The 25280-nt window shown below is 45.5% G+C and overlaps 1 protein-coding gene across 2 annotated transcripts in view; it reads right to left on the reverse strand.

The window, feature by feature from the left end:
• PLXNC1 (plexin C1) overlaps nucleotides 1-25280 on the reverse strand; it is a 142002-nt gene that overhangs the window by 86417 nt on the left and 30305 nt on the right. For both annotated transcript variants that reach the window (XR_003004431.1, XM_024754364.1), the window contains exons 4-5: nucleotides 22001-22101; nucleotides 1282-1396 (exon numbers count right to left, since the gene is read on the reverse strand). Coding sequence is in view for 1 of the 2 variants with exons in the window: in XM_024754364.1 (XP_024610132.1) it covers nucleotides 1282-1396; nucleotides 22001-22101 (216 nt within the window). In the remaining variant the exon portion in view is untranslated. The remainder of the gene's footprint in view (nucleotides 1-1281; nucleotides 1397-22000; nucleotides 22102-25280) is intronic.

Raw genomic sequence — 25280 nt, forward strand, 5'->3', positions numbered from 1 at the left:
CCACCCCCACCCATCCTCCACACTGCCACCCACACGAGGACAACAGAAAGTGACAACAGTCAGATAACTTGAAATCCATGAGTTCTGATCAGTTATGACCTGAAAGCTTGATTCTTTTTATTATTTATCCCTCATTAAATGCTCTGGCTCTCCTTTATTAAATGTTAAATCATCTTAAGTGGTACGGTTCTTGCTATTTGAAATGGCAAAGTGTAAGGGGAAAGAGAAAGTGACCCATCTCCTTGTTAATGTGGCATTCAAATAAAACAGAGTGAGCTCAGCGGACAGGTCAAGGCTGCTGATGGTGATTCTGTACAGTTATCCATAATACAAGAGCTGTAATTAGGGAGAAAATGTCTCCTTCCAGCCACCGAGACTGCAAGGCAGGAATTGCATTCTCCCATGGGGCGCAGTTGGTATGTGAATCAGAAAATGCCTGAATATGCTCACGTTGCTACCTTTCTCTCATCCAATGACAGGGCTGCTGTGCTGCCCATGGCGGTACTGCCATAGCAAGAGCCCATGGACTTTCCAGGGAACACCCCCCTTGCGATATTCACTACCCACGTTGCTTTCTCTCCCTCTCTATCAACATCACCTGAAGCCATGCACATAAGACAGCTGTCAAGAGAAGTCTGAACACATCGGGAAAAGAAACCATAAAACAACAAAATTCGACACTTAAGACACATTTAAGGAATCTTGACCATGAATCTGAACTTATTTTTTTTCTTTTTTAATCAATGTGGGGTTTTTTTTAAAGATTTTTTTTTTTTGATGTGGACCATTTTTAAAAGTCTTTATTGAATTTGTTACAATACTGTTTCTGTTCTACATTTTGGTTTTTTGGCCACGAGGCATGTGGGATCTTAGCTCCCCAACCAGGGATTGCAACTCGCACCTCCTGCATTGGAAGGCAAAGTCTTAACCACTGGACCGCCAGGGAAGTCCCTATCAATGTATTTTTCTGCGACATTAGTAGTCCATCTTTTCCTTAATTTCAACAAATAAAGGTCATCTTTAGCTGCGTAAGATGACAAACTCCATGAGGGCAGGCCCATGACGTGTCTTATTCTCTGCTACCTCCCCATCACCTTGCAGAGTGTATGGCATCTGGTGGACACTAAGTATCAGTTAACTAAATGAGTTTGATATTTTGATAATGAGGATCCCATAACTAAGCTTATTTGACCACTAATGGATATTTTACAGACAGAAGGAAGCTGGCGTCAGTTGTGTAAAATGAGACAGTAGAGACCAATTAAAAATCTTTCCTCTTACCTTATCTTTACTGCTTCGAAATAGGTAAATTTCAGGGCACTTTTTAGCTCCAGATGAAATATCCAGCCAGTTTTCTGAGTTCTTTAAATGCACACAATCTTCTTTAAAAGTACACCTATCAAAAAAGAAAAAAAAAGGGGGGTAGCAGCAAAGCAGCACACATGCATCAGTTAAAACTTTCTCATACTTGGCTTCGGTTCAAAATGCCAGGCTTTATATAGTGGATTACTGATTTCAAGAGAGAATGAGAACATGACGCTAAAACCATGAAAAGCAACAGGAAACCAGCAGAGCATTTTTCCATCATGTCTCAGAGCAGAGAACAAATGTGGACATGTTGAACTTAGACTCCCGAGCCATCTCTCGAGATAACATTGCCAAATACATCCAAAACACGGCGTCTCCTGCATTCTACAATTAAAGAGCCCCCTTCTAGAAAAACCTAGTACAGAACAGCTCAAGAAAGGGTTTACACATTGTATACGTTTTAGGTTTGCGATTCATTTCTAGAATATCAACCCATTGTGTAACTTTTTTTGTTGTTAAAAAAAAATGAAAGCGACCGTTTTGTGCTTTGCAGTATGATAATCAAATAAACATATTGCAAGGGCAGCGTCTTCCCAACAACTTGATAAGACATTCCAGAACCATCTGCTGCATAACATTTATTTCGACAGATGTCAAATTATATCAAAAGATACTGGGTAAAACATTTGCCAGGGCCACTTTGCCACGTCGGCCAGCTCAGAGGATGCCCCCAAATAAATGTTAAGCTGGGGTCAGGGCCAACTACTTTTTTTTTTTCAGGGCCAACTACTTTGATAAACACCATCACAAGCTGAAAGGTGAGATCACCGCTTTGCTTGACGCCTGTCTCTGTCACTCTAGGTCACGCGAACTTGGAAACTCTTGCCTCACCAGCAGGGCCGCCAACTTAACAAGAAGAATGAACACCAAGGGCCCTGTGATTTCCGAATGGTGTTGGGCTCCACAGAACATCCCCCGAACGGTATCAATGAAAAGAACAAAACATCTGTTACCTCTGCCTCCTCAAGGCCCAAGGTTAAAACGAAGGGGTGGAGGAGAACTAGTGACAGTAAGTTTTAAGAAAAACTGAAAATTCATGAATCATGTGAGATTGAAAAGCAACTAAATAATAACCACATTCAGCTCCGGGGAGTCCCTGAAAGGATGTGAGTGGAGTGAGGTGTGGTCCCCAACAGTGCATTTGACTTCACAAGCATTTTATCTCTTCTTCTTCCTCTTCTCTCTCTCTTTTTTTAATTCTTAAGAATTTAGGCCCCATGGCTTCATCTTTGAGCGCTGAGCTAATTTGAATATGACAAAAATAGAACAGGAAGCCAGCGAGTTTCATTAACCATCACCCCCAAGTGCAGTACTTCCAGCGTGTCATCATATTCTGCCATCCTGGGGAGCCCTGCTTTCAGGGAGCACATCTGCGCCCAAACTCTCCTCCACCTGTGTCATCTCCTTCTCCTTCTCAGGACCACGGGGACTTTCATCAGCAATTCTCCAAAGCCATAAATTCACCTGACCCTTGATGACTAGTTCGTCCATCACAGACATTCAGTTCAAATTAAACCTCCTTTCAACATCAGGGAGAGTTTGCGATGGAGGCACACGTACGGCTGGATTGAAACACGGGATGATGAGGTTGGTTTCCTATTTTGTATTTGGAAGTGATGATGACTGTCAAAAACTACCTGCCTCTCAGAGGCATTCTGGTTTGTCTAAGGCACTTCCTCTGCCTAAAAAAAGGCAAAAAAAAAAAAAAAAAAGAGAAAAAAGTCAGTTCTAGAGTGACTGGCGTACAAATATTTTTGTAGGCTCTTAATACTGCCTGGGAGTCAAGGCCTGAGGCTGCCAAAAAAACAAGTGTAAAATATTTCATACAAATAGTGCTACAATTTGCCAATCTGTAGGCAGAAAACGGCAGTGCCACTGAATTATCGCTCCCTTTTCTGAACTCCTATGGCATCTCTTGTCAGCACCACACATTTGGGTATTTAATCATATGCTTCCTCGAGTTACAACTTAACTGTTTCATCTGTCTACGTCATTTCCCCCCAAGTAAGCTGTAAGATCCTCAAAGGAAAGGAACGTGTCTTCAATATTTCTTCTATAAATCCTTCAGTGCCTGGCAGCATGGTATGCAAATACTAGGGTTTCAATAAATAGTTTTGAATGAATGGATGAAACATGAAATCTCTACAGGTCCTTTCTGTAGGTGATTTTTCTTTCTAGAGTTTCCTTATGATTTATGTCTGACTTGTACTTGCAGTCAAGAGACTATCTTTAATGTAAGCTAAAAGTTTGAATCTGGGGCCAGAGAGGCAACAAATTAGAAGTTGAGGGTTTCAGTTTGTCTTTTTGGGGGAAAAAAAAAAAGAAGAAAAAATATATAGAGAGAGACCTTTCAATTCCTATTTTGTATAAGGTGAAAACAAAATTTAACCATGTTAAGCAACTAAACATAAATTCCTGGTTTATAAAACACCTCTGAGATTTCTAAACTCTCATTCCTTGCTTCTCACCAGCTGAAAAATAAAAATAAAAAAGCAAACTGTGACACCAAGAATGTATAACCAGATGGTCAACCAACAACATCTTATTACTTCTCCAGTACGGCAGATTATAAAATCTTCACGACAGCACGTTACCCACACAGATTTCTTCAGGAGGGGGAACAGATCTTACAGCTCCCACGTTTTAGTAAACAAAACCAGTTACTTTGAAATGGTCCCTTTTGAAAGCCATCACTCTTATTCCTATACCTCCACGAAAGCAACGGTCAAGTGCACAGACAGTTAAGCCTTTGCCCAAATACAATTAAAATCTCATTGTCAGACTCGACTCTCGGTGAGGCTGATCCTCAATGAAGCCCTCTCAAATAGGCTGATTTCTTAACTGGCTTCATTACAATTTCTTCAGGCCACAGACAGGAGGAAAATGGGATTCAAATTAGAATGAGCGCATTCTGGAAAAAAATGGCAGAGATATGTTTGCTTTTCTTATCTTATGCTATTGCCCCACTCTCTACGGAGGATCTCTCCAAAAGTCCTACGCCTCCCAACCAGTATTTTATTTTCCTAGTCCTTATTTCCAGCTAGCTCTCTTGCCTACAAAATAAGGCCAATGTGCAGACACTAGCCTACTTGCAAATTAGGAAACAGAGCCAGCTCAAATGCAAAGAAAAAAACTGCCTGAAGAAAAAAAAAAAATCCCCAAACCCAAAAGTTAATTTAAAAAAACCTTTGCTAGGTTAAAGAACCGTGGATGCAATTTAGTGAATGAAACTATTTAACAGGCTTGTTCATAAAATCTGCTGTAGAGCTTAATCTAGTCAAAATAATAAGAGTTTGAGATTGTCACACTATTCGAGTACGTGGACCAACCCTCCCAGACCCCTAACTCGTAACATTCATTCAAAACCTACCCCGGCCCCGACTCATGAATAGGGAGATCCCAGACACTTGTCTCTAGGTTTGCTGTTTGGAATTCAGAAAGCATTTGCATACGGTGGGTTTGCTTCCTGAGTTTGTGGAAATCCGTCTAAACCCTGATGTCCCTGAGTAACTACTCCACCATGTACCTGCCTGGAAGGAACACTGCCCCATGCCTGGCACTGTTCCGAGTGTTTACAGCTAGTCTTCCCCCATTAGTGCCCACAACCACCTCATTCTACAGGGGTGAAACGGAGGCTCAGAGAGGTGCAATAACGTGCCAAGGGTGCACAGCTCCAAGTGGCTGAAGTCTGGTTTCAGAGCCACACGCTTGGCCCCTCGGCTGCAGGGCCTCCTGTGAGCCCTAACTGCCATTTAATAAGGGGCGCAAACACAATGACATTTAGAGTTCCCCCTGGCTTCCTGGGGCCCCAACGGTGGTTGGAGAGGGGGCTGTGCCAGGATGAGGCGACAGAGATGAGGACCCCAGGAACAGATGAATAGAGAAGGTGAGACAGAGCATCCAGGACGAAGAGGGGAAGCAAGGATTTGGGAGGAAAACAGGGGCGGGGTGGGGGGGAACCTGAGAGGCCTTGAATTTTCACACATCGCTAGCCCTGAATACAAAACATCCAACTAGAGGTTAAAATTCCAGGAGGCCCCAACTCACAAATCTATTGTGTTCCAGAAATTTGCTTGCAAACCATCTGTTTGTAATATGGAATACACTTTTCTCCCCACAGAAATAATGTTATAAAGAGTGATTAGGTCTCCAGGTTAGCCCACAAAACCTGTTTATCTGTAATGTAACTTCAGTTCTATCTATTTGCCATATAAGAGTAGCAGAAAACAATGAGATTGAAGCCATTTGCATCGTATAGCAGTTTTTCTTCTTTACTTATTTGTGTTTCTGCTCAGCTGGTAGTCTGGGAACAGCGCCCAGGTGGATCGACTTTTAAATTTATTGTTACAGTATTGTATTTATACAGTATTTCTAATTTTTTTTTTTAATGGGGATGGCTTAAATTATTGTTTTCATGCCAACATAAAGAACAGGGAGACCCACCTCTGGAAATGAGCTGAAGTTTCCAGGCAGGTGGAAATGCCCATGGGATGGGCTGGGGGACCTTGAGAATCTATTAGGCTAAAATCTCTCGGTAAGAATTTAGCACTTACTGAAACTTGAAATAGAAACTCTGAACTCAGAAATGTAACTTCTACTTCCTGCCACTCAAATTTCATCAGCATCTTCTAATCTAATTGTTCACCAAGAGCAGACAATCCCTGAAGTAAACTAATAACTAAATATCTGGTAATTGGCTTGAATGGGAGCCGTGGTGTGACCTGTTCCAAAGATTCTCTACCGATACAGTATCAGAAAACTTTTAACAAGGAAACCATCCAGCCTCTCTCTCAGGAAACAGGAGACTGTATCCATCCTGTGGGTAGATTTCTGCCACAAGAGCAAAGGTCTTCCGCTAAGTGATTTGAAACAGCTGTCTGCATTTTTCAGAAAGGCACGGAGTCCAGAGGAAGGGCCACGTGGTCCCCAGAATCAGGGGGCTTTCATTAATGCTGTCAGGCCACAAGATGGAGAAACCAATCTCGACTGAAAAGAAGAGAATTGGAAGTCACTGCGAAAAACTAAACTCTGAATTGCAGGCCTCCAGAGTCAGCCAAGGGGGATGCCAAAATACGAGACCAAAATAACTTGCCGGGAAAGCTGAAAAACTGAATCTCAGCTCCAGTGATGAAGATCCAATCTACATAAGAAAATGATGCTAATAACAGAGACAATTTAGAAGATTTGTTTTGTTTAAGTGAAAACACCTCACCTGCCAAGAGACGTTCTTTCACATGATTTGATCCACTTATCCTTCACAAAGCTATGAAGTAGGTACAACAAATTTCTCTGCTTTACAGCTGGGGGAAACTGAGGCACGGAAGCCTCCATATTGTTTTCCCAAGGTCACAGAGTTAGGAAGCAGAGCGGCTGAGATACCAAACCAGGCAGTGCAGCTTCCGAGTCCATGGTCTCATCTCCTACCCTGTAATGCCCCTCATAAGGGCTCTCACTCACTGAGCCCTCCCCAGGGGCCAGGCACTGTTTCTAGACTTTCTGGGACTTAACTCGTTGATCCTACAACCACCTCAGGGAGTAGGTATTATTGTTATCGGCTCCATTTCAAAGATGAGGAAACTGAGGCACGGAGAGGTTAGCATGCTGTGAATCTCAGCAGTCTGGCACTGGTATCCATACTCTTACTACTGTGTCAATGCCTCAAAATTTTCAAAGGTTTCCGGCATAGCAATGTCATAAATGCCAAGATAAAAGTAAATATGTCCTCCCAGAGCTTGGGCCCTACGGGAAAATATAGGTTTTATTCCACTTCTCAGCATTTCTCAAAGTGTGTTCTTCGGGTTGTTTTAGGTGTTAGTGTTAAAGGAAGGTCAAGAAATTTGGGAAACACTAAACAAAATTAATGGTCTTCTCTATTGCAGGACTTCTCAGAGCCTTGAATATGCCTGTGCGCTTTGTAACTTTCCAAGACAGAAACGGATGATGCACCATCTTCCAACTTTTTTGTTGAGGGATTAGAAGTTCTAGCCACGCACATTGGGAAACACTGCCTGATCTCAGTTAATGAGTAATAATCCAAACGGAAGATCAAATTAGAAAACTTTGGGCCTTTTTTTACTCTTTTTTTTCTCATCTCTCATACCAGTTGATTGTGACCTATTAATTCCAAGCATTTCTCTATACTATCTCCTGCAGTCCGCCCTCACCCATCACTTCTCACCTAGGCTCCCGCAGCAGCCTTCTGATGGGCCTCCCTCCTCCCTGCCTTCAGTCAGCCTCCACAACAACATCTAGGTATTCTCAAGGACAGAACTGATCACACCACTTCCTACTTAGGAACCCTCAGTGGCACCCTTTCACTTACACCAAACACCTCTACCTACATCACTTTCATGACCGGGGCCTAGAACACACATTTCCACACTCATCTCAGTACCCAATACCATGATCGAGCTCCTGCTTTCCTCTCCAAACTCATCCCCAGGCAATCATGGGTTGATAAGTCTGTCTCTCTATTTAGCCTACAAGCTCCTAAATACATCGGTCGCTAATATCTAGTACGTGGTGCCTCACAGAGAGCAGTTACTTAATAAACACATGCAGTGAAAACTGCCCAGCTCTTCCTGGCATGTGCAGAATGCCCCAGGGCCTGCAATACTGGTGAAATGGTGTTCCTAGTTCAATGTCACCTCCTCCACATCTACCCAGCCTCCAGGCAAAGCAGTCGTGCCCTCCTCTGTGTCCCCATGGGCACCTTACAAATGTTACAAAGCACAATGCATTGGTTGCTAATTGCCTGTCTCTCTGACCAGACTATAAGATCCCCAAAGAAAAGGCTAACCTTATTCACCTTGGCAGCCCCAGGGCCTAGTGCCATATCTAGTATTCCTTCTACAAATATTGTCTGAGTGCCCACAAGACATCAAACACTGGGCACTGGGGACACATGAACGCCTAAGCCAGTTAAAGCTTCCCTCTTAATGAGCTTATATTCTGTCGAGGCACACAAAAACCAAATAAGCAGACAATAATTTAAATAGTTTCAAACTGAGGTAAGTCTTCTGCAGAAATCAAAAATATAGCAGGAAGGAACTACTTTAGATAGGCTGCTCAAGAGAGATGGCATTTCAGCTCAGATTTCAAGGATGAAAACAATCCAGCCACATCAAGAGTAGCGGGAACAGCATTCCAGGCAGAAGGAACAGCGTGTGCCAAGACCCTGAGTTCACTGAAAGCTTGGTCTCTGCAAGGAACTGATTAAAGACCAGACTGGCTAGACTTCAGTGAAGGAAGGGGAGAGTAGAGTGGGTCTGCCAGTTACAAGCCAGTGACCTTGGGCAAATCACATGCCCTCACACTTGTGTCTCCGGCTTTCCAACTGTAGAAACGCAGATAATAATTGTTTCTATCTCATGGAGCTGTTTCAAAAACGTACACCTATTTAACGGAGGCTTCCAATAATGCCTCAGTAAATATTAGTATAATCGTTGTTATTATATTTATTACACAGGCAAGTGAAACAGAATTTAGGTAAAAGGTTTGGATGACATAAGCCAAACACACACACAAAATCATAGAGATGCAAGAGGGATCTGGGCAATAGGGGTAACCAGACTGCCTTCTGCGTTGCTCACGTACACCAGGTCAACAATCAGCCTGCCTTTTCCATGTAAGGAGGCAGACACAGCTCACGGCTTCTTGGAAGTTTCTTTTTTTAAAAAATAAATTTATTTATTTTATTTTTATTTATTTTTGGCTGTGCTGGGTCTTTGTTGCTGCACACAGGCTTTCTCTAGTTGAGGCGAGCAGGGGCTACTCTTCGTTGCAGTGTGCAGTCTCCTCATTGCGGTGGCTTCTCTTGTCGCAGAGCATGGGCTACGTGTGCAGGCTTCAGTAGTTGTGGCTCGCGGGCTCAGTAGTTGTGGCTCGCAGGCTCAGTAGTTGTGGTGCACGGACTTATTTGCTCCATGGCATGTGGGATCTTCCCGGACCAGGGCTCGAACCCATGTACCCTGCATTGGCAGGCGGATTCTTAACCACTGCGCCACCAGGGAAGGGAAGCCCCTTGGAAGTTTCTTAATCACAACCCTCCTCCTCCCAAGGGTTCTTGGGGTCTCCCTACGCCTTGAGCACCAGCTATGAGAGCACTTTCCACGGCGTATTGAAATTATTTGGTCAGTGCCTGCTTCCCACACTAACCTGTGAGCTTCTCCAAGGCAGAGCCTCATTCACTTTTGTTTCCCCAGGGCCTAGTATCTGGCCTGGTATTCAACAAGCGTTAGCTAAATTGGATTAAGAATTAAATTTTCAAGTGACTAAATTCTTGTCTATGTCTCTATGATACCAGCATTAAGTTGTTTCATTGATTTTTGTTCACTGGGCTGGCCAGTTAACTGGCGTGGTGGAAAACCAACCTTTGTCTTGAAACTTGGAGCTATTTAGCACATGTAAAACACATCTGCAGACTGAAACACTCACACAAAAGGGAGTTGTGGCCTTCACCCCATGTGGTTCTTTGGTGGGTGATGAGTGCACTAAAAGTTGGTGATTTAATTTCCAAATGCAAACCCTGAACTGAAGAATTTAAGGGAGGCATTCGTAAAAAATAGGTAGCAAGGAAATAAAGATGGGAAAATGATGTCTCTTGAGCCAGGAAGATCTGGGTTCCAAACTGCTCTCCCACACATTTGTTCTGTAACGGGGAACACATTCCTTAGCCTCTTAGGACCTCAGTTTCCCCACCAGTAAACAGCTGGCAGCAGTAACAACCCCATCTTCCAGAGAGCAACACTGAATCCCACATGGGGCATTTCAGAAATGGTCCATTCTCCATAGAGCGGGATACAAGTGCCCAAATGTTACAAAACATCACAAGAGCAAAAACACAAAGGACTGGCAGGAAGGCTTCCAATGAAGATATGAACATCTGTTTGAATGTGGAGGAGTTGCTGGGAACAGGACAAGTACTAGGTCACCAAGACAAGTGAAAACATTGGAGGAATTTTTAAAAGCCAATCGATACATACTTACAAAAGTGCTTGCTGCCTGAGATAAAGTCATTTCAAAACAAAAAATCTATTCCACTAAAACATATATTTACTAAAAGGGGTGTTCCTAACGGTACCTGCTTGAGTCAGGCTACATCAATTAAAGAGATGCGAAGATAAAGTTTGGAGGCTGAGGTTGGACCAAAAACAAAACTGGCTTCTGAGTACGGTAAGCGTTCTCCCTGTGCCAGCCACTGTCATCTGTCCAGGCGCAAAGAGCCGGGCGCCTTCATAGTTTCAACCCCTCTTCACCTTCTGCTTTGAAATACTCCCAGCTCTTCTAACAGCTGACAAAGATGATGAAGAACCCAGGGGATTCATGTCCACCCAAGACCCGCCCCTCCCAGCGTGAGAAGGCCCCCAAATCCCTTTCAGCATCTTCGGTAACCCAGGCCCGAATAACATATTCCTCTGTGCTCCCCACTGCTTCCACCCCACAGACAGCTGTCCTACTTGCTTCTACGCAATTAGTCGGCACAATGGGGTCCTCACACAAGGAGGTGGGGCCACCCCCAAACCCCGTTATTATGATGATCGCTGCCATTAGAGCTGCACTGGACCATAAAGGAGGGTCACTGCACAGACTTCAGGCACGAGGACACATCCCGGATTGGAAGGAAAGGAGGGACAGATGCAGAATTAGAACCATGTTTCACCTCAAACTGTCTTCCCAGCCACTCGGCTAGATGAGGCCATAGCCTACGAAGGGGGACATCCCCAAAGTGGAGTGTGCTCCTTTGGGTCTTTGCTCAGCTGTCCCCTTCTCCATGAGGCTTTCCAGGATCCTCTGGTTGAAACTAACCTCCCCTGCCTCCAGTCAGCATGCCCTACCCCCTCCTTGCTTTATTTTTCTTCCTAACAGTGATTGCATCTGACATGCTATTTTCTTCTTTATTTTCACACTGTCCATCCCCCCTCAGGTAGTGGGTCGAATAATGTGGTCCCCACAATTCACATCCACCCGGAACCTCAGAATGTGACCTTATTTGGAAACAGGGCCTTTGCAGATGTAACGAGTTAAGGATCTCAAGTTGAAATCGTCCTGGATTTAAGGTGTTCAATGACTAGTGTTCTGCCAAGAGAGAGGAGAAGGACATTTAAGGCCACATAAAGATGGAGGCAGAGGTTGGAGATATGCTGCCAGAGGCAAGAAACACCAGGAGCCACCAGGAGCTGGAAGAGGAGAGGAAGGTTTCAGCCCTCGAGCCTTCGGGGGGAAAGTGGCCCTGCTAAAAGCTTGGTTTTCGATTTCCAGCCTCCAGAACTGTGAGAGAATAAATCTGCATTGTTTGAAACCACTGAGTTGGTGACCACTTGCTATGGCAGCTCTAGGAAACTAACACAGCTCACTAGAAGGACCCCCATGAGGGCAAAGATTTGGGGCTGAGCTGTTCGCTGCTAGAGAATCCTGGTGCTTAGAACAGTGTCTGACACACACTAGGTACTCAGTAAAGATGTGTTAAGTGAATGCATGGATGCTTAAACTTTCAAGCTGGAAGGGTTTCTATAACTCAGGTTGGTCCGGAGTTCCATATTTAAACCAGTCATCCATGGTGGGTCCATTTGGACCGGGCTCTGCCCTCTCCTCCCACCACCATGAGGGATAATGTCTCCTTTGTTTCTCTTCCCTTTCACTATAGTGGTAGGGAAAGGTACTGGCTTGGGAGTTAGAGCTGAGCCTAGATTTGAATCCTGGTTCCACTAGTTACACAACCTGTAGTAAGCAGACTAATGGCCCCCAACGATGTCTATGTCCTAATCTCTGGGACTTGTTACCTTACATGGCAAGAAGGACTTCAAAGATGTGATTAAGGATCTCAAAATGGGGAGATTATCTTGGATTACCCGAGTGGGCTCAAAGTAATCACAAGAGGCTGCATGAGAGGAGGCAGGAGGGTCAGAGTCAGCAAAAGAGACGTGATGATGGAAACAGAATTCAGAGCCAGAAAGATCTGAAGAGGCTAGACTGCTGGCTTTGAAGATGCAAGAAGAGGCCACAAGCCAAGGAACGTAGGCTGCCTCCAGATACTAGAAAAGACAAGGAAACGGATTCTCCCTAACAGCCTCCAGAAGGAACGAAGACCTTTCTACACCTTGGTTTTAGCCCAAGGTGAAACGCACCGCGGACTTCTGACCTCCAGAACTGCAAGATAATAAATGTATGTTGTTTTAGGCCAGCAAGGTTGTGGTGATTTGCTACCGCAGCAGTAGGAAATGAATATAGAAACCTAAGGCTGTTTTCTCTTCTCAAAAGTGGGAATTGTAATAGTACTTTCTTCACAAGGTACCAGGAGGACTAAATGGAACATGCATGGAACATTCAGGGCACAGCATCTGATGTGTGATAAGCATATTCTCCTCCACGCATGGTGACCCTGTCTCCTGGCTGGGCCTGGACTCAAGGCAGGCTTCCTGGAGAAGGAACACTGTAATAGCTTTCTGAAGGATAAGTGGCCACATTCTGACAGATTCCTCTACTGAAAAGCCCTCAGGGGCCTTCTCTGCTACATAGTGCCCACGTCTCATGATGGCAGACCGAACCAGAGTAACTCAGGTTTCAGAAGAATGTGGCTATGGGTTACCATGCACCAGGGGTTGTCTTGGTCAAGTTTTCAGGCAATAGCAGCTCATAGGCCTTAGGGTGGTTGATCGGCCCTGGGGAGGCTTGAGGAAGGACTGTCTCTTGGGAGAGAGAGGGAAGACAGACCTCAAGACAGGAGAGCAATGCAAGGAACTGGGTTTGTCCATAAGCAAATCATTGAATTCTTTTTGCTTATTACTCTGGGGTATTGAGGATGAATGTGTTTAGCAGACAGATTTTAGTTTTTCTCTCCAGTGTTCAAATCCCCTTCTGCTACCCCAACGCTTTCAGAAAGTCTGTTGTCAGACCAGGTTGAGAAATGACCTCGTTCACAGTGTCACGTGTTCAACAGCCAGCCAGCAGATGAAAACCTAAAAACTGCTACCAGGGGCTGCTTGGAAGTCGTCTAACTGTAAACGTGAAAGAAACATGCAGAAGGATATGAGTAAATGTTAAATTTATACAAACAAGTGAGGGGAGCCCACAGATACCTTATAATTCGCACGCCTGGGGGCTTTGTCCCCACCCTGAACACATCCTGTGCAGGGTGGGGCATTCTGGGATGGGACAATAAAGATGAGTGTGGCCTCTGCTATGTGGCCCATTTTCTGAAGAGGACCCAGCCCTGGTTCCATTACGTGATTGGGACCGCAAGTGGAGCCCGTGGTGGTGTTGGGAGAAGTGGAGAGGTACGTGAAATTTGGAGAAACAGCCGCTAAGTAGATGACTCAGGAAGAGACGTGAGATCAACTCACTCTTTATAAAATATACTAGAAGACAGTGACCCTAGAGGGGGTAGGAGTGGCAAGTGTGGTACAATTAATGCTTGGGTTAACGCACTGCGTCTTCTATATACAATGCCATCAGGATCATCTTTTAAAAACACAAATATGATCGTGCCAGTCCTCTGTTGAAAACCCTTTAATAAGCTCCCAGCACCAACTAATAGAGTCCAAACTCAGAGCCCTTCCCATCGTGGTCCCTCCCATCTACTTCCTTGCTTCCAGAGCCAGCGCTGGGGTAACGTGATTCAATTTGCCATCCCCTAAAAGATCTCTTATTGTAGTGACTTCCCTGGTGGTCCAGTGGTTAAGACTCTGTGCTTCCACTACAGGGGGTGCGGGTTCGATCCCTGGTCGGGGAGCTAAGATCCCACAGGTCGCATGGCCAAAACAATAGAATAAAATGATCTCTTTATTGTGCTGGTTCCGCTCCCTGAACTACGTCTCACCCGCTCCTTCCCTCAGGGAACATCTACTCCGGCCTCAAGACCCATTTTTTTCCTCTTCCCCAAGACCAATTTTAATGCCACCTCCTCTCTGAAGCCTTTCCCAACCTAGGTTACAACCAACGGCTCCTTCCTCTGGGCTTCCGCCATAGTAGTAGTCAACATGACTTGAGTGCTCACTATGAACAGGCACTGTGCCTAGGACTTTATGCACATCATCCGGTTTAATTCTCTCAGCAACCCTGCAAGGGAGGCACCGTTACTAGCCCTGCTTTACAGAAGAGGAGATCTGGCACAGGGAAGATAAGAAATTGCAGGTCACAAAGAAGCCTGGATTCGACACCACACACTGGCCTGGCTCCAGGTCTGCATTCTTCCTGCTGCCAGTGTGGAAGTCATCCCCCTGCATCACTGGGCACCCCAAACTGGCTAGTTCTCCGACATTCCGGCTCGGTCAATGACACCCTCTGTCCCTCTGGTACACAAGGCAGATACCCATACTCTTTGCCCTATCATCTCAACAGCAAAGCCCCTGCACCTATGAGACTCAGCTCCACATCTCTCGGAAGTCCTTCTCCATCTGACTTGGGCACCCGTTCTTTGGGCTCCAACCTAGTGCCTCGTACGAGGCCTGGAACACAGTAGGAATCCAGTGTATGTTTGGTATCATTTCTTTACTTTCTTCGTGAGGACTCAGATCGAGGGAGAAAGGATACATCTTCCAGAAAAACGGTGGCCACTTTGATATTGTATTTTTCGTTTTATGGCCCTATTTTTAGTGTGTCAGACTCAAGGGGGGATCCAATTAATCCCTAAGTCCTGTCAATTCTATCTTCCAAATAGCTCTTAAATCCACCTACTTCTTTCCATACCCACTACCGTCTCTCTTATTCAGTCCCCAATCTCTTGCTGGTTTACAACCACCTTCTAAGGGACCTGCTGGCTTCCAGCGGGGTCATCTGTAGTCTACCTTGCACCAGAATGCTTGTTCTGAAACACACAAATGATCTAGTCTGTCTTCTGACTGAAACCTTGGGATGGCTTCCCAAAGTCTTTCCAACGAAATTCAAATGCTTTAACGTGGGTTTTAAGACCCCTCCTCCCCTGCCCCTGCCTACCAGGCCGCCCTCATTAACCAACGCTCTTTAGACTGCACGCTTCCCCTACTGTCCATTAGGCCAGGCGCTCCTCCAGCTTCCAGCCTTGGCACCGTCTGTTCCCTCAGCTTCCCCCGCTTCCTCTTTACCTGGATGATACCTGCTCACACTTCAGGCTCAGCTTAGACATCCCTTCCTCCAGGAAGCCTTCTCTGACCTTAAGTTTAGGTTACTTTTCTTTGATTGATTCATTTTCACTGTACCTGTTGTTGTCTTTGTAACTGAAGTATAACTGACCTATAACGCTATGTTAGCTCCACGTGCATTTGGTATTTCTATACGTTACAAAATAATCACGACAAGCCTAGTTACCATCCATTGCCATACAAAGTTATTACCATATTATTGACTATATTCTCCATGCTGTACATTTCATTCCCATGACTAATTTTTTTGTACTGGAAGTTTGTACCTCTTAATCTCCCTCACCAAGTTCACTCATCCCCCTAACCCCTTCCTCCTGGGCAACCACCTCTTTGTTTCTGTACCTACGACTCTGTTTCTGTTTTGTTATTTTTGTTCGTCTGTTTTGTTTTTTAGATTCCACATGTAAGTGAGATCATACAATATTTGTCTTTCTCTGACTTATTTCACTTAGCATAATGCCCTCTAGGTCCATGCAGGTTGCTGCAAATGGCAAGATTTCATTTTTTTAACGGCTGAGTAGTATTCCACGGTGCATATGTACACCACATCTTCTTTATCCATTCGTCTATCGACGGACACTTAGGCTGCCTCCATATCTTGTCTATTGTGAATACTGCTGCAGTGAACACAGGGATGAATGTATCTTTTTGAACTAGTGTTTCATCTTCTTCAGAAAAATACTTAGAAGTGGAATTGCTGGATCACCTGGTGGTTCTATTTTTAATTTTTTGAGGAACCTCCAAAGTGTTCTCCAGAGTGGCTGCACCAATTTACATTCCCACCAACAGTGCACTAGGGTTCCCTTTCCCCACACCCTCACCAACACTTGCTATTTGCTGGTTAGATGTTTGTTTGTTTGTTTTTTTATGTGTCCCCGTGGAATCCTCCACGTCCTCTGTGCTAACCCTATTATTCTCTATTTACTTATTAGTAGATTGGTAGCTCCTTAACTTATTCGGGTAGACCGGATTATTGTTCCCAGTTCTGCAATCTCTCCTGTACTGGAATAACACACCCATACCCTTTGCCACTAGAGCAGGCAGTGTATGTTTCGCTACCCCGCTGATGCTGGGCTTGGCTATGTGGCTTGCTTGCCAATGGAATATCAGCAAACACGACATGAGCGGAGGCTCTGAATGTGCTGCAGAGTTTAGCTTGGGTTCTTGTGCTTCTGCTGCCTGCCTTGAGGAGAGTATGTGCAGGATGAGAGACATGTGAAGTAGACCTGAATCAAACTCTCTACCTGCAGCCACTGCTGAAGCTGACCCACGATCAAGAAAAACAAATTTTTGTTCTTCTAAGTCACTAAAAATCTGTTTGTTAACACAGTATTACTGGAGCAGAAACCTGACTACCAACACTGTCTCTATCCCTCACTAGACTGCAAGCTCCATGCGGGCAAGAAAGAACAGCATCCCAAGCACACAGTAGGCGCTCAGTAAATATCTGTCGATGGGATGTATGACTGAATGAACGAACGTTGGCCACTGATGTCTCCGTCTCCCTAGCTGGCATGTGAGTTCCTTCAGGCCAAGAACGGCATCTGATTTCTCTCAGTATCACCTAGTTATCTCACCTCCCACGTTGGGTTCTTGGGTTCTTGGTAGAGATTCAATAAATATTTGTTGAAATTAGATAAACTGAATTTTGTGGGCTGACTTGGGAATCAGTCCTTAATTTATGACATTGTTTCTACGGGAAAACGCATTCCGAGTGCCAAACAAACTTGCAAATGAACTTCTGGAACCTCACCCGCTCACTGGTTCCGGATTGCCAGTTTTGTGGAAATCCATAACTAAACACATGTGCTGTGCTTTGCAATATGGGAGAAACTGAGAAGCTGCTTCCAAACCCAAGATATTCAGCCTGCAAAAATGCACTTTCCACCCACACAGACAAATTCAGCATAGGTTGGATTTGAGGTTCCGACAATAAAATACTAGACTTTTTAGAGCTCATTGTTTATCTAATTGCTTTTTGTCTGCTTATACTGGATGCCTATTCTTAACGTCCGATCCAAAGAAAGTTAAGATCATTTTCTTGCACCCCCCCCCACCTCAACAAATCCACTTTCTAGACGTGTATGAAACAAAGCCCAACCTTCTCAACAGAGAACGTAAATTATTTTTCTAAATAAATCTGTGACACTTACAATAAACACAGTGGGATGCTCTACAGTTATAAGAAAACAACCCCCTTTAGAATTCCTAATTTTAAATGGTACTGACAGCTTAACATGAGTCACGGACCTGAGGCTTAGTTTTATTTCATCTCAGGTCAGAACCAAGCCAGTTTGAAACCAAGTGATCTGACGTGGCTGGGAAGGGCCATCAGTCCACAAATCCGGAATGTTTTAACATACTTAATGCACACGTCTCAGCCTGCCATTGGTAGAGATTCCCAATCACTCAGTGTACTCCATTCATTTAACATATATTTTTTAAGCACCTACTATGCACCACGTACCATTCTAGATTCTGGGGATACAGTCATGAACAAGACGAGGTTCCCATGCAACTTACATTTTAATAAAGGAAGAGGCAGAGAAAGAAGATCATTTCAAATAGTGATGGGGCCAGGAAGCCTATAAACAATGATGTCACTGTGAGTGAGGTGAGGCTACTTCAGACTGGGTCATTGCAGGAAGACATGTATGCTGGGACCTGATGAGCAAGAAAGAGCCAGCCGTGGAAGGATTTGGGGAAGAATTTTCTAGACTGAGGAAACAGCAGGTGAAAAGTCCCTGAGGCAGGAACAAGCCTGGCATATTCTTAAGTCAGAAAGAAAGCTCATGTGGCTGGGGTCGAGTGAACGAAGGAGAGGGTGGCATGAGAGGTCTGAGAATAACCAAGGACCCGATACTGGGAAGCCCTGTATTCAGGCCCTGGGAGCAAGGGAGTCAGACTGAATTCTGCGACGGAGGTTTTTAAGCTGGGGAGTAAAATGATCCGGTTTAGATTTTTACAAGACCACTCCTCTTGGGGCGGGGGTGAGGGGACAAGAGCAGAAGCAGGGGAAGCTGTGAGCAGGCTTTTCCAGAAGGCTGGATCCCTTTATCACAGCCCATCATCAATAACAGTCCTGATGTCTTCAACTTCTCCAGTTGTTCCCTTCACCATCTTGCTGGACTTGCTTACCACGCTCTCTCCCTGAGGACACTGCTTCCCTGCAGCCCACCAAGGGCTGGCTGTTTCCTCTCCCTCATCACAGTGGTCCTACTTGTCTCTTGCTGCCTCTTCGGGATGAATTTTCTTCCCTTCTTTCCAAGCCTGGCCCCATCCCCTGCACTCCCCAGCTCGGAAGCTCACGCCATCGGGCCACCTGCCAGACCCCCCGGCCCCTCCTCGTCAAGAGCATCCATGGGCCACCCCGCCCACGGGCAATTCCTTTCTTTTCTGGATTGTTTGCCTCCTTGGTCTCTCCAACATTGCTCCCATAGTCCTTCTTGGTGACTGGTCCACCGAACACTCTGACCCCTCCTCAGTTCCCTGACCCTCTCTGCCAATGATCTTGTCCTTCATCCTATTTCAGCTACACAATCACACCCCAGACCTTGTCAGTACCAATAACTCCGCCCCCACCATGACCTTAATTTCAAGTTCCCCATAGTCTGACCACTACCGCTTCTCCAGTTCCCCAGGTCCAACGAGTTTTTTTTGTTTTTGTTTTGCGGTACGCAGGCCTCTCACTGCCGTGGCCTCTCCCGTTGTGGAGCACAGGCTCCAGACGCCCAGGCTCAGCGGCCATGGCTCACAGGCCCAGCCGCTCCGCAGCATGTGGGATCTTCCCAGACCGGTGCATGAACCCGCGTCCCCTGCATCGGCAGGCGGACTCTCAACCACTGCGCCACCAGGGAAGCCTTCCAACAAGTTTTAAACCCCAAAACAACCTCCCCTGCACAGAGCTGGCTACCTTTCCACAACTCTCACTCCTCTCGTGTCCTCACGTCCCTCCCTAGAGCTCACTTCTGGCTTGGAGCCCAGGGTCCACTATTGTAAGCACCCAAATCCATATCACTGTCCATCCCTCGTAGGGACCCTCAGCTCTGGGCCCCGCTTTCCCCTCTTGAATGTATTTCCTGGCAAAGCCCCATCTCTGGCTAAATCTAACTCTCCACTACCCTACCTCTATGCTCATGGAGCCAAACATGGCTTGTGGAAGCAAACCCATGCTTACTGCTCTCACTTCAAAAGCAAGACCACTAACTTCAGTTGAGCCCTGATGTTGTCTGGCAACTGTTCTCCCTTTCCTGACTCTGTTCTCTCTTCCACTCTGTCCCATACCTTCTCTCTCTTCTCCCTTCCAACTCCAGGGCTTCCTCCCTCACCTCACCCATCTTACATTACTGAAAATGACGTAAAGCCACATGCAAAGACACTGTGCGTGCTTCCATCACCGACCTGCTCCTGAGCCCATATTCTTCACCTTCCCTCCCATGACCAAGGATGAAGGGTCCCATGCTCCTGGCTGAGGCTGGGTCCCCTGCGGGCACACAAGATCATATTTCCTTTCATCTGCTGAAAGACAACACCCCACAATTCTTCCTTCTCTCTCCTGTATCGTCAGTTTCTCTCTCTCTACTGGAACTTTCCCGACAGCACAAAAACACACTGCTATTTCATGTATCTTAAAGAAAACCCCAAAGCTCTCTGGACTCCACCTTTTCCTCCAATGTCTGCTCCATTTTTCTGCTTTCTCAGCGGAGGAAATTTTCTAATTTTCTCTTACAGCTTTAGCATCACTTCCTGTCCTTGCCACCGTACCAGTCATCGCCTGCTAAGCCCAGTGGCTCAATTCTCTTCCTCTCTTGCCTGACCTCTCTGCACGATCTGGCACAATGGACCACTCCCATCCTCCTTTCTTCCCTGGGCTTCTAGCAGGCCACCTTCTTTAGTCTTTCCGCTTCCCCTCTGGTTGTTCTCTCCCCATCTGTTACTTCTTCATCTCCTTGACCCCTAAACACTGTACCGCCTCAATGCTTAGTTTTCCAACTAATCCTCCTCTCAATCTACACTCCCTCCCTCATCTGGTCTGAAGACTTCACGACGTACCATCAGAATACTACTAACCCCCAAAGTCCTATCACCAGCTCGGACATCTCCTATGAACGCCAGAGCTGTGTTTGCCAAAAGAGCAGCCGCTAGCTGCTACGCGTGGCTGTTTAATCACCAACACCACTGTGACCATCAGCACCATCTCCACTGCTGTCACTGAATTAACTCCTGCACAGAGCTCTACAAATATAGACAGAGAAGCTACATAAATGGAACAGATCAGAAAGATTATGGCAGAACTGCTTAGTGGGTGTGTGGCGATGCAGTGCTGTTCATGGTCGGTTAATTTCTTAAACTCTAGTCTTAGGCAAGCGACAAGGAGAAAACATTCCCACCCGATTACAATTATTCATGAGAATCTTTCTGGCCTTGCCTCTTTTGTCTGCCGATGATTCTGAAGCAAACAGCCCGGTAAGGAGGCCCAGCAAAAGGAAGGGCAATTATGTGTCTTGCTGCATCTCAGCTTCAGACTTCCTCCATGAACTCTTAATTAATTCCAGCCCCATATTTTTAGTTTGTTTCCCGAACCTCTTGCTTGTATTGTATTTTCCCCCTCTCCCTTCATTGCTCTTGCCTTCCTCCCCCAAAGGGTCCCCAATTCTACCCCCAGTCTTCTTCTCTTTCCCTAAATTGCCCCTTGTTTAGCCTTCAGCTTCTCTGCACCTGTTCTACTCTTTCTTATCCTTTTTCACCTTTAAAAACTGAAAGCACCAAACTGACAGACACTGTTATGTGTGTTTTTTTTTTTTCCCCCTGCCTGAGCTGCAGCTCAGGCTCTCTCTTCCTTGCTTCTATAGCAAAAGCCCGAGTACTGGGTTGCCATGGCAACAGCGAATCCAACCAGGCCGGTCCCAGCGACGTTGGGAGCTGCCATGGCGAGGAAGCTGCTACAAGTCGCCCTGGGCCTAGATGGGTCGTGAACATCGTAATTCAAGACCAGGCCGGGCAGATTCTGCCCGGAGACTGAGACTGCACATCAGGTCTGTGCACAGCTGCACAGCGCACCCAGAGACAACATCATCAACAATCAGGCTTCCACGGAGCCAACCAAACACGTGACATCACGAGGCTTCATCTGAAAATTTTCAAACACGCCTATTCTTTTATCTCCTCTGACAGAGAACATTTTGCATCTCTCTCCAGTCTTGGAGAACTCTGTAGAAAGTAAAAGCTACAGTGACACCTCCAACTTACGCCGGTATCCTTCCCCCAACCCCCCCTCAACCTCTGCCCTCCACGTTGGGGACCCTCTCAGTGGTTCAGGTCAAATGATTCAGTGGCATCGACACAACTGGGAACATCACTGAGAATTAATTCAGATTACACACTGGTATTTTAGCTGGCGCAGAGATCAGTTCCCCCAGGTCACTGGAACGGATCCTTAAAGTAGGGCAACAAGTGTGCAGCGGCATGACACGGTTTCGAAATCGTGAGTTGGTGAGAAAGAACTCAGGAAATACCTCTGTAGCAAATGGCACCAACCGCAGTGAGGGTCTGTCGCCGCTAAACACTCCGAACAGGATTTATGTTTACTGCAGTTCGCAACACGAATTCTCCTCACCTAAAAATAAAGATGACAGCAGTTCAGACGGAATTATGAGCAACACCAGAAAAACTACAACACCTTATCTGATGAAGGGCCACAAAGAGACATTTATCCACTCAGACGCCGAACGTCCGTGTAATGACATGGGGCAGCGGTTCTCAAGTTCTAGGGTATGAAGCAGTTTATCAGCGTCTCCTGGGGAGCTTTTGAAAGGGCAGATTCCCAGAACCCCTGCCACTGAGACTCTAGCTGAGTAGGTCTGGGGTGGGGCCTAGGAATCTGCCTTTTTAAGAGTTCTCACAGGTGAGCCTGATCCACAGTCAGGTTTCTGATCTGCCAGTTGTGATTTTCAAGGATCGTGGAATCAGGTCACCTGGTTTTCAGTGACAGTCAATGGCACCTTGAAGATGAGTGTCTGGGGAAAGCAACAGGCTCTGCCCTGGAGTGTCAGCACGAGGTTGGCACTTGACATGAAAATGAGGACCACCCTCCCACACCCCTCCTAGGGGTGACCCATCACCTCCACTCCTGGCTCCCCGCTCACACTCCCTCCACTGGAGGTGAAAACCAAAGAAACAGGGGGAGTTTTCCAATCATTCCTGGCCCCTAGAGCTGCCTCTGCCAGTTGTCAGAAAACAGCAGCCCCTGAGGTGGGCACTGGTGCTGGGCAGACCCACGCCCTGGAGGCCGGCAGAGCCTCCAAACAGGGTTGTGGGGGAGGCAGGGAGGACCTGAGCCTCACACGGTGCATTTTCTGCAGGCAAAATCCCACAGCGTAGTCAGGAAACCTGTGGAATTCATTAAGCCAGGAAGTTGTACCTGCTAGAAAGTATAAGTAACTTCTTAAAACATATAGAGAAATAGAGAGTTCTAGAAGGGGTTTGTGAGAAAAGCAGGGGCTATCCCGAGGAATATCCTTCCATTCCAAGCTGACTTCGTGGAGGATAACCACCGCCCGTCATCTCACAGTCCCCAGTGCCGCTGACAGATGTGGCGGGCAGACCACCAGCCTGAGCCAGAATTAACCAGAATGTGGACACTTCCTTGTAGCTCACAGCACATCTTTGTAATTCTGGGGGATTTTCACAAATGTCACGGAATCTCTCCAACCCTGTTTTCTCACCTGTGAAACGGTGATAGTGCTGCTGACTTTGCGGGGTTATTACCAATATTGCCCGACACGTAATAAACGCTCAATAAATGTTGGCTCTTGCTACTACATGAGAAAAAGTTTCCACGGTCCAACGAACATGTGAAACCTCACAGGGAAAAAGCAAACGTTTCCTTAGCACAAGGCTTCTGAGAGCCTTTGAATGCTCTATTATGATACTCTAGGAGTGGTACAGTAAGTATCATCTGCTCCTGGGACCACTTTTGCTCAGAACATTGAGTGGAAGATGAGTCTCTAGAACATTCCACGAGAACGACTCTACATGTACTTAAACACACAAACAAATAACTATGTGAAAGAAAGGTCACCATAAATACTACATTGGACCTGCTTCTCTAACTGAACACATTTATAGGGCCTATTCCACAGCAATGCATCTATTTCCATACGGTTGTTTTAATGACCAAGTATTCTATGGATGTAGCAGGGCATTTTAGTTTGGCTGTTACTATCTCCCCAAGAGTCTAGGAAAGGACCTTCCTTAGGTTTTGTCTCTCTAGGGCTTAAACTGGCTCAACCAGAGAACCAAAGTCTTACTAATAGGATCTCTAGCAGTGAATCTAAGTGAAGACGGTAAGAGTAACCCGCTTTGATGCCCAGCGGAAAACTCTTCTCGGGACTTCAGGCTTTGAATGGCCAGACTAGAACTCTTCACCTTCAGAAAGTGAGGACCTATCAACTACTGGTGCTTCTCACTGTGGTTCTCAGCCTACAGTTTTGGGGTCTGGGAAAGGATTTATGAGCTATTTGCAATGTTTCAAAAAGCGGATTGGAAAAACATGCACAGACCAAGCAAGGCTGCAACTGTCTTTGCTTTGAGCTGGAATTTTATCAGCTCCGTGTGGTAGCACAGTCAGCACTCTGAGTGGCCGTTTTGAGATGCCCTTGATAAATAATGCCTGAGAATGGGAATTGTTACTTAATAAGTGCAGCTTGTTGAGTAGACAAAATTCTTTCAAATACGAGAACCCCGGGGAAGAAATATAATAGACAGTGTTTAAATGTTGAAGCAAGCTCGTCAAAAAGGTTCTGTATGGTGAAGAACAAAGGTATATGAGATCCACTGGCCATCTCAATGCGGTCATTTTGAATAACTAGCATTTCAACATGCAAAAGGCAATACAGCCTTTGTAGGAGTGTCAGAAGCGAAAAAGTGCTGCGACTTGGCCAGCACATGGAGATGGATGTCACTGCTCTTCTCCATAGGATGACTGAGAGGAAAAGAATGGAAAATGAGGGTGGGCCGAGGGCATCTGTTATATCCATTATGTAATTATGTAAGTCTCACTTATCTTCTTTGCACTTGTATGTTCAAATGGTCATGGGTCAAAACAACCATGCAAGAATTGCCTGTTCGGTTTTCACAAATTTGGGGTTTGATCCTATTTAACATGGGCTTTAACATCAGGTAGAATTTAAGTCCTAGCCCTGACAAGGCTCTATTTATATCCTTGAGAAGATATTTAACCTCTCTTAGTCCTAGTTCTTCATCTATAAAACAAGGGTAATTTTTATCTCACTAGATTATTGACAGATTTCATTAACATTGTTTATTATACTTTGCGGTGTGTGTGTGTGTGTGTGTACAATTCTATGCATATAGAGAGACCCTCTTTGGAAGAGTAACTAGCACAGCATCAGTAGGGACTCAGTAACAATTAGTTCCCCTCCTCCTTCCCTCGGTGAAAGCACTTTGTAAAAATGAATAAAATGTAAAAAGGTTTCCTTTTTATTTCAGTAAGCTGAAGCAAGAAGCAAAACTAAAACAGCCAGATAAATTAAGAGAGGGAGGGTGAGTGCCATATATTTCCTGGTTCATGAATGTGTATGAGACTATGGCCTGATATTAACCCCGAATTCCAAAGCCAGTCCCATCGGGTGTATTCATAAATGCATCTAGCCATTCAATGCCCACACGATCAATGTGTAAATTCAGTTACCTCGCTGATTACACTGCCATTTGCAAGCATACCTTTCTCTGAAAACTTTGCACTGTAAATATAGCCAATAATAAAATTGTCTA

Source organism: Neophocaena asiaeorientalis, unplaced genomic scaffold (assembly GCF_003031525.2).
Source record: "Neophocaena asiaeorientalis asiaeorientalis breed wild unplaced genomic scaffold, Neophocaena_asiaeorientalis_V1.1 scaffold92, whole genome shotgun sequence".
Lineage (NCBI taxonomy): Eukaryota > Metazoa > Chordata > Mammalia > Artiodactyla > Phocoenidae > Neophocaena > Neophocaena asiaeorientalis.